The sequence below is a fragment of the Mus pahari genome, chromosome 16 (genome assembly GCF_900095145.1).
Source record: "Mus pahari chromosome 16, PAHARI_EIJ_v1.1, whole genome shotgun sequence".
Taxonomy (NCBI): Eukaryota; Metazoa; Chordata; class Mammalia; order Rodentia; family Muridae; genus Mus; species Mus pahari.
Window position 1 is genome coordinate 60880227 of NC_034605.1, and position 10546 is coordinate 60890772.

Genomic DNA, 10546 nt, shown 5'->3' on the forward strand with positions numbered 1-10546 from the left:
TTAGGTCATCTTCTGCTACATATGCAGCTAGAAACACAAACCCAGGGGGTACTGGTTAGTTCCTGTTGTTGTTCCACCTACAGGGTTGCAGCCCCCTTATAGTACTTGGGTACTTTCTCTAGTTCCTCCATTGGGGACCCTGTGTTCCATCCAGTAGCTGGCTGTGAGCATCCATTTCGGTAAATACATCTTTTATAAAACCAACAGCACAAACAGCACGAAGATTTCCCTGAAATTAGCGAGAAACACAATCCAAATGAAGGATCCTCACATCAGGAAAGGTGTTCTTCCTTGTCCACAGACTATAAATCACAACAGAGATTCACTGGCTACTGCATAAACTGCAGGCTGAAGTGAAAGCCAGTCAGATTTATAAACATATTTCATCGTAGACACTAGATCTGATTACCAAGACCTTAGAGTTCCACTACGTATCTAACAGGCTGGACATGTTGGTGGGTTTAACCAAATAATGAAAACACCCAAAATGTGTCTCAATCGTACATTTATTTAGTCTAATCCAGTATTCAAGAACAAATGAACAGTATCCACCTGTGATCGTAGACAACTCAAAGCAAAGCAAATCATTTACAGGTGAAGAGAGAGCAGAAGGCAATATCTGTTTTCTAAAGAGAAGTGTGGAACTGGGACCTGTGGTTCAGTAGAGTGCTTGCCTCGTATCTGTATGCAATAGGCCCTACACTGAATCTTAACACTGCATAAACTGGGCACACTACTTGCAACCCCAGTACTTGGGAGACCAAACAGGAGGACTAGAAGTTAAGGTCATCCTTGGCTACCTTAAGTTCGGAGCTTAAGTCTTAACAAACTGTGAACTCCTTCCTGGTTTCCTAAGAGACCTTGTACCCTAAACAAGACAGAGGTCAAAAAAGGAGAGATGTGCCTTCACAAACACACAATTCTTTGTTTATCATCATTTTATTGCACGGGTATATAATTTTTTGGTACATCACCTCATTCGATGCTTATTAGAAAATTTCTTAAAAAAAACCAACAAAAACCCAAAAGTATAGTCTTGCTAGACACATGTGAAGTCACCTTCTCTCAAAGAAGTAAAGGCAAGTATTGTCACAGACAACAGACTCCAACCTCACCTCAGATTTGAGATGTTAGTTCATGGCTCTTCATATTGACAGAAAATAGGATGGGTGCAGAGGCTAAGAGCACTTGCTTGCATCCTTCTCAAAGGGGAACTGCCTTGGCTGACTCATGAGTTAGCTCTCAGAAAGAACTTAGATGTGGGGCTAAAGAGACCGCACAGCGGTTAAGAGCGCTTGTTTCTCTCGCAGGAGCAGTGCAGGAGCTGAGTGCAGTCCTTAGCACCCTGATCAAGCAGCTCCAGCTGCAGGGAAGTCAGACATCTTGGGGCTTCTGGGGGCACCTCCCATGTTCACACACACACAAATCTTTAATCCCAGCACTTGGGAGGCAGAGGCAGGCAGATTTCTGAGTTCAAGACCAGCCTGGTTTACAGAGTGAGTTCCAGGACAGAGAAACCCTGTCTCGAAAAACCAAAATAAGAAAAAGAGAAAAAGAAAAATCTCATAGCTGGGTGGTGGAGGAGACAACACCCAGAAGGCAGAGCCAGGTGGATTTCTCTGAGTTCCAAGGCCAGCCTGCTCTACAGAGCAAGTTTCAAGATAACCAAGGGCTATATAGAGAAGTCCTGTTGCACGCATGATGTGTGTGTGTGTGTGTGTGTGTGTGTCCACAGGCGCTGCATGCACATACTCCTCTGAAGGGGAAAAAATATGCAAAACCTGAAATATTTCTGATCTTAACCATTCCCAATAAGGAATTTGCAACCTGTGCCTTTACTTTTAGAAAAGGCCATATGGTGGTCGATACTGTCACCCTGATAGGATGACAGCAGACTAGGAGAAATCTCTGCACAACCCTGAAGGTGTTTTTAGACTGGCTAATTAAGGTGGGAAGACCTAGACCAAAAATTTAGTGGTGCCATGGTTTCTATACATTCACACATATATACACTCACACAATTAAAAAAACTGTTAAAAAAAAAAAGTAAGGTTTTCTTTTACCTTAACAAATTTAAAGTTAAATTCAGCTTTATTGCTTGCCAAGAAAATTATGGTTTTTATGCTGTTTTTAAAATTATTTTATTTATATGAGTACACTGTAGCTGTCTTCCAACACATCAGAAGAGGGCATTGGATCCCATTACAGATGGTTGTGAGCCACCATGTGGTTGCTGGGAATTGAACTCAGGACCTCTGGAAGAACAGACGATGATGCTCTTATCGGCTGAGCCATCTCTCCAGCCCCAATGATTCAATGATCCTTTTTTTTTTTTTTTTTAAAGAACTTTTATTCTTATTGTATGTGTATGGTGCCCATAGAGGCCAGAAAAGGGTGTTGGATCCTTTGAGACTGGTTCTGGAAGGCTGGGAGCCAGCATGTGTGTGCTAGTGATCGAATCCAGGCGCTCTGCAAGAGTAACCACAGCCCTCTTAATGGCTGCGTCTGCTTTTCAGCCCCCACACCATTCTACCAGAAAACATTGTTACATAGTAAAAGATTTCCAGTGAGCATTGTAACAAGCTGCAGAAGCCTGCAGTTTCAGTAAAGGGCTACACAAAGTCGGCCTTGTTTCTAGAGGCCTGTCTCCTTGGCCCTAAACGGCAGACAGGAATTGTGCAGCCATGGTTGCCCTCTGTCTAAGAAACCCACGTTAAGCAATAGCTTGTTAAAATTTTAGTAATTTTTGATGCAGTTTAATACCGGTTGCTTGAATCTACCACTGGGAGACTACTTACTACACACAAACAAGTAAACACTACAAATCAGCGCTGTTTTTCCTGAAGAACTGGTTGGCAATCGCTGACTAGTTTAACATGGACTCTGCAAAAAACTGACTTCTCCACACATCTGAAAATTTGTCAGGGGTCAGTGAGGTTGAGATGGTTCAGCAAGTGCTTGCAGCTAGGCCTGAAGACCTGCGTTTGCTCAACCGGCCTGATGTGGTAGAGGGAGGAGAGAACAATCCCCACAGATGTATGCCCTGGCATACATGCCTACACATACCAGAGACAAATGTAATGACTGTTATCAGTCACAAGCCATCTTTGATACAAAATGGCTAGTACTAAATCATTTTCTGAGTCAGAGGAACTCTCCAGCTTAAAGACTGAGGACATTGAGAGGGATGGTGAAAAAGCACTTGCTACCCAAGTCTGACGACCCTGGTTCCACAGCCCAAGAACTAACTCCCTGAGCTGTCCTGATGACACACACACACATCTTGAAAAAGAGTGAAGCTGGGCTGGGTATGCTGGTGCATATTTTTAATCCCAGACCCTGGGAAGCAGAGACACAGGATTTCTTTGAATTTGAAGCCAGCCTGGTCTACATAGAAAGTTACAGGACAGCCGTTTCAAAGAAAGAGTTCTGAGTTAGGAGATTTCAGGGAGAGAAGGTTGAGATGAGGTTTCCAAAGCTATATCCATTTGCTTATGCTTCTTCACTCAGTAAGGTTCCACAATGGATATTTAGTATTAAATACATATCATTGCAAAAAATGTTCCAAATTCACTCACAAACACACTGCTTAGGGAGTCTATACCATGCACCAAGTTCTAGAAACAATACAATATCATAGCCCCTTCCTAGCAGAGAAGCATTAAACAATCCTAACTATGTAATTTTTGAACAGACATACATGTACTAATGCCATTGTGAGAAAATGCCTGACCCACAGCTAACCCCAGTGATGCCCGGGCAATCAGGCATACTTCTTTGAGAAACCAACCTCTGTTCTACAATGTAAATGATTGGTTGAAGCCAACAAAGAGTAGGAGGCAGGCCAGAACAAGCTGTACCAGAGTCCTAAGACAGAGGTAAAATGTAGAACAGGTCAAGGAATTACAGACAGTGTGGCGAACCACACAGATCAAGGAGAGGGATGCCATCAACAACAATGTAGAAGCAGGAAACCATCATCAGGCCCTGCCACTAAGTCAGATTTTGAGATAAATGGACCTTAGTGTCCACCATCTGATTAACAATTTTCAGGTACTACTCTGGGAATTCACGGGAGGGGAGAAATACAGACGTCGGAGACTACCAGCAAGCTAGAATGTAATTTTCAGGCAAGAAGCAATAGCAACTTGGTGGGGTCAGTCCTCAAACGTTTTCAGCAACTACCTTTCTCTTAATGACATCACTACTGCAATCTGTGTCTCAGGACACCATTCCAACCAAGAGCCACCTATGCAAACCTCAACTCCTGACATTATATCAGAGATTAAAACTTAAAATCAAGCTGGGCAGAGGCCAGCCTGGTCTAGCCAGAGAAACCCTGCCCCCCCCCAAAAAAAAATCAGAAGAAACAAAAAACATACAAAACCAAGAAAAAAATTAAAAATTTAAAATGTTAATTCAAAAATTATCTTTCCATATTACCAGTCTTCAGAAAAACAACTGTAATTTCTTAGTAAAATAAACTGTACCAGAGGCTAGAGAGATGGCTACATGTTAAGAGCATGGCTGTTTTTTCCAGAGGACCTAGGTTTTAAGCATCCACATAGTGGCTCACAATCATCTAACTCCAGACTCAAGGGATCTAACACACTTTTTTGGACATCCACAGGTTATCAGGCACATGCAGTACATAGACATACATGCAGGCAAAACACTCATACACATATTTCTAAAAAAAAAAAAACAAAAAACTTTTAAAGACTGTTTTAAATTGTTCTCATATTCACATTGTTGTGGACAGAAGGAGGACACTGAGCCAAGATACACAGTAGTGGTCCAAGGACAACCCCTGAAAGTCAGTTCTCTTTACCATGAGTAGCTGGAACTCAAACTTGAGGTGTCAGGACTGCTGAGCTCCTTTACCCACTGAGCCATCCATCTAGCCCAATTTGCAAAATAACTTTAATCTAATAGATGACAGCTGAGTTTTCCTGTGTGTTGCAAATATCTCATAATCTCAAAATCTCTGCCAAAAATAATGTGACATTTAAAACAAAAACACATTATCTCAGATTTACTATGTATGACATGTCTGTCCTAAAAGGCTATTGGAAATACTAAACAGCATCTTAGTGATGATACTCAACAGTCACTAGGACAATTATAATCAAAGACTGTCAACAGCAAGTGTCAATGAGAAAGTATTGGAACAGCCTGTTTAGAAAATACTTTGGCAATTCCCCCCAGAATTAAACATGCAGTTACTATGCGACCCAGTAATGCTACTTCTAGGTCTACACCCAAGAAAAATGAAACCATATGTCTACAGAAAAGCACATGAATCATGAGTTCTCATGGAGACATTATTAATAACAAAAATACACTTACATGTCCAGCAGGTGGGGAAGGAAAAAGAGGTGGTACACACCCACATAGTGGCGTACCCTCGGCACAACATAGGAAATACCTGGGGCCAGTGAGATGGTCAGTGGGTAAAGGTGTTTGATATCACACAGGGCACCATGAGTTCAGTCCTGAGGACCCAAAATTACCTTCTGACAACTACACACATGTGAGCAATAAATAAATGTTTTGTTTTATTCTAAGGAAAGTCCTTCTAGAATACAGTTTGGATGATCTATAAAAACATTGTAAGGTGGACACAAGACAAAACCATAATCCCACTCTGGGAAGGCAGGGGCAGAGATAGCAAACTGAAGGCCAGCCTGGGCTCTACAGGGAGAACTTGTTTCAAAAACTGAGACAGTGAGGAACAGAGTTTCTTTTGGGGGGTGATAGTTATACAAGCCTAGGAATGTTCTTTTTAAAATGACATAATTTATGGCTTAAAAAAGTCAACTGTATGGTCTCTTAAGTCTTAAAAGTTAAGCAATATCTTTATTAGAATCACTAAATCAGTTCTTCCCCAAATTCGTTAGAGCATGCAAAACCCTAATCTCAGGACATGCTTACTCCTTTATAGCCTGCACTACTGCTTCAAACCAGCCTTCTGAGTAAGGTACTACCCAGAACAATACAACAGAAGCCACAGAAACCACTCCAACATTCAAGTAGACGCACTGGAAGAGGAGTTCCAGACCAGCCTGCTCTACATAGTGACACCCTTTCCCAAAATTAAATAAGTAGAAATTACCAACTTAATTTACAGATTACCAAGGAGGCTTAAGATAAACTCACCTAGTTAATAACACACTCACGTAAATACCATTGTTAAATAGCCTACACTATACAGACACATTGAGATTTTAAATGGAAAATGGGGGGTTTAACCTGTGGAGAAGGCTCAGTGGGTAAAGCACTTGCCATACAAATATAAGGAGGATGGAAATTCAAAGCCCCAGGCCATGTAATGCCCGGCCTGTAATCAAAGTGCTCACAAGGGGGCTACCACCAACAAAAAATCCCAGGAGAGGGCGCACAGCTGGCCATGACTACTGAAGCAAGGAGACCTGGTAACAGAACAGCATGGAAGTAGGGAGGGGTTGGCACCTGAGATATTCACTCCTTCCTGGGGCTCTGGGGCCGGCTCACTTGCTCACTCACTCCGTGTCTGTCTGTCTGTCTGTCTGTCTCTCTCTCTCTCACACACACACACACTCTCACACACACACTCTTAAAAAGAGAGGATTTCGGGCTGGTGAGATGGCTCAGTGGGTAAGAGCACCTGACTGCTCTTCTGAAGGTCCAGAGTTCAAATCCCAGCAACCACATGGTGGCTCACAACCATCCGTAACAAGATCTGATGCCCTCTTCTGGAGTGTCTGAAGACAGCTACAGTGTACTTACATATAATAAAATAAAAAATCTTTAAAAAAAAAAAAAAAAGAGAGAGAGGATTTCTCGCCATGATGAACCCATTCCTTTGTGTGCTAACTTAAATAACATTTTAAAATGTGATTTACCTAACAGCATAAGCCTTCAATATTATCTTTTTACTCCTTTCCCCCTCCCAGACTAAGAATTTTCAGAATCCAACATTTGACCACATCAGCCTACCATTAGAGAGGATTGTGGGGTGCGCTGAGGCTTCAACACAGGGTCCCCTGAACCACATGCTCCCACACTCAACTATGACTTCAGCTCCAATCACAATTGCTATTAACCATTTACAAGGATATCTTACTGCCTTCAAATATTACTCAGCGACAAACTTTATAGCAAATACCAAACCTAGTAAGTTCTATTAGGGAAGTCTAACTTACAGAATGGCAGACCTTTTCTTGTGCTAAGAATAGATCTTTACGAATGAGCACCTGAAGCCTGCTTGATGGCCCTCTGGCCCTGTGTCTGATGCACTCCCAGACTCAGCCAGCATGTGATGTGCTTTCAAATGGTGGTGCAGGCTATGCTTTCAACTTTTATCACATTTTCTGCGCCCACAGAAAACAACAGATAAAATTTTAAACATTAACCAACATTAGAATAAGTTACCTTAGGAAAGCCTTACTTTTATCCATTAAAGTCATTTTCAGTTACAGCATAGTAAAACATAAGCTTCCACAGAATTTATAATTCTAGTGTCACTATTACAAAAACAAAGAACCCACAAACCTATTCACCCAAATAATTTTTCTATTTATAAAGCATTATTTCTATTGTCCTGAAATAAGATGTGGAAGCAGCCAGGAAGACGGAAATCTAAACTGGGGCTCTCAGGAGGACTCAGGAGCTTCACAATGTAGTATGTCCGCACATTCACTAGTTACAACTAAAAACAACACAGCTGGACAGTGGTGGGAGGCAGAGGAAGGCGGAGTTCTAAGTTCGAGGCCAGCCTGGTCTACAGAGTGAGTTCCAGGACAGCCAGGGCTTCACAGAGAAACCCTGTCTCAAAAAACAAAAACAAAAACAAAAACAAACAAACAAAAATGAAAAAACAACAACAAGAACAGGAAACCCTGCTCATACCAAATATTAACAAGGAGACAGAGGGACAGGAGCACACACCCATATGATGTTGACTGAACTGCAAAATAGTACACTTTTCAGGTTTCTTATAAAACTAAACAGAACTGGCAGGCCATGGTGGTGAATGCCTTTAATACCAGCACTTGGGAGGCAGATGATTTTGAAGCCAGCCTGGTCTACACACTGAGAGTTCCAGGACAGCCGGAGTTACAGGGTGAAAAACTGTCTTTAAAAAAAGAACAACAACAACAAAACAAAATCAACAACAAAAAACCAAAGACCTAAAGCGTAACCAGAGCTACTCTAGTACAGATAAAAAGCATTTGGTCTCTAAAGGGTTTATATGAGGCTGCTGTTCTCAAGAACTACAACCAGCTGAAAAAACTATGACCCCGGGCACATTCATGGTATGCATAGGCACTGAGCAGGTAAGTACTGAGCTGAGGACAAGGGTCAGCTGTAGACTGGAGCCTGTGCCTAGTATGCAAATCTCTGTGGTGGGAGGGTACAGACCTTCTCAAGAATGAATCTCAAAAAATATGCTGAGTGAGAGAAAGAAGAAAAAAAGCCTTATCCAAAAGACCACATTAGAGACGACTCTGCTTATGTGAACTCAAACTCTGTTGGGGAAAAAAAATCTTCACAGGGGTGACAAAAGATTGACTGAAGAGAAAACCGGAAGACAAAAAGTGTGCAGTCAACTGTAACAGACTTCAGCTATCACGTGCTTGGCTGACACAGGTGTAGATGGATCTTCAAAAACCAGCAAAGGCAACCATGTCCCATCATTGCGCCTCAAACTTGAGTGGAATACCATTTTTCAAAAAAGTTGTTCTCAAGCCACTAACACGCACGTTGCTTGCCTTCCTTATAAGGGTAATACTGGTATTTACAATTTTAAAGTGCATTTTAGAAATAAGAGATGCGTGATACAGAAAACGCAGGAAAATGTCAATTGTGGGTGACATACAGACCTGCTGGAAATATAAAGATGGTAAACTTTTTTATAGCAGCGTTAACAAGGAATGGTGATGATTCAATCGAGAGTTTTCTGAAGCACACACCCTCCTGCTTCAGAAAAACCCGACCTCACCTTTGGAACTAGATAAACCTTGAGAGAACTTAAAAAGCACATTCCAGTGGTTGATACTTGCTTCCTCGCATAAAACTGTTTACAATGTTTGATACTGTCAACAATTCAAGTGCCCTAGACTGTATTGAAACATGCATGATTGGTTCTCCCAAGGCTCTTAATTAACTGCAAGACTTGTTTGCCTGAATAGACTTTAAAGCAATTATTTGATAAGAATCCCCTTATCACAGACTGTGTTTTCTTGCGGGTTCGTTGCAACCGCTAAGACCTAGCCAAGTGTCGGTCTCTTCTCCCTAAAGATCAAACAATAACCTATCCGATGACTGGCAGCTAAGCGATGACAGAAGTATTGTAACAGAAACAGCAAGTCGCCAATGAATCAAAGTCATTTACTTTTCTCCTTTCAGGCGTGAGCTATCACAATGTGACTGAAAACAAGTTCCACGTCATAATTTTTATATGGGAGGCTCAAAGGTGGTGGGAAGGAGTTCAGCATTCAAAACCGAGACCCAACCCTCCACGTGCTTCTGCCCCCCAAATCTCTCCAACTAGCAGGCAGGTGAAACAATGACCCCCACCCAGCCTGGCCAAAGGACGAGCGCCGCCCGCGCCCAGCCGCCCCGCAGCGCCCGGCTCCATTGTGAGACGTGGGGTCCCGGGGCCCGGAGCTCGGCGGCCGCAGCGCAGCCCAGCGGCTCGCCCGGCCCGGCCCCGCACAGCTCACGCAGCGGAACCCAGCGGGGCCCGACCAGAGCTGCCCGGGGCCGCCGCCCGGCCAGGCCGTCCTTCCCGCCCCGCCGGCGACGCGGCGGCCGCCCGTCCCGCGCCCTCACCTGCTGGACCGAGCTGTTCTCGGGCACGGCGAACTCCTCCTTCTCTTTAGGTGTCTTCACCGTGACCTTCATGATCTTGGGCTCGGCGGGGCCGCCGTCGGCCGCACTGTCCTGCGCGCCCGGTGGGCCGCCGCTCTCTGCGCTCTCGGCCATGGCGGTGACTCAGGAGAGCGCGACACGGGGGGGGGGGCTGCGGCCGGGTCCGCGAGGCGTGACAGGCTGCGGGGCCGCCGAGGGTGCGTGGACGCGGGCTGCGGGTGCAGGCCCCGGGTGGGCGATCGGCTGCCGTGTGGACGCGGGGACTCTCCGCGTCGCCGCCGCTTCCTCCTCCCTCACCTCCCCCACGCTCGTCGCCGGCGCCGCGCAGGGCACGCTGGGTAACGCGCTGGTCGTCGCGCCGACTCCTGGCGGCTGGCCGCGCGAGGCACGCCGGGTAGCGCGTTGGCCAAGGAGCCGACTCATGCATGGCAGCGCTCGCTCGCTCTTTTCCTGACCGGCGGACGAAACGCGGGCTCCTCCAGGTCGGAGGAGCGCTGTGCACGGCGGGAGAACTAAGCCCACGCCGCGTCTCCCGTTTTTCAATGAAAGAAATGCAAACAGGGTTTCTGCCAGGCACCGTGATGGTGCGCTAAGATGACGTCACGGCCAGAGAACTTGCTAGAAACGTCTGGCCCATCGCTCACGGTCCCGGTATCCTCCCCACCTGGTCCTCGTGGGCGTCGGCTTATGA

The 10546-nt window shown here is 44.8% G+C and overlaps 1 protein-coding gene across 2 annotated transcripts in view; it reads right to left on the bottom strand.

Moving 5' to 3' along the window:
• Ubqln1 (ubiquilin 1) overlaps positions 1 to 10186 on the bottom strand; it is a 39425-nt gene extending 29239 nt beyond the window's left edge. For both annotated transcript variants that reach the window (XM_021215454.2, XM_021215453.2), the window contains exon 1: positions 9817 to 10186. In XM_021215454.2, the coding sequence (XP_021071113.1) occupies positions 9817 to 9969 (153 nt within the window). In that variant the 5' untranslated portion in view covers positions 9970 to 10186. The remainder of the gene's footprint in view (positions 1 to 9816) is intronic.
• Between the last annotated feature and the right edge of the window lie 360 nt (positions 10187 to 10546).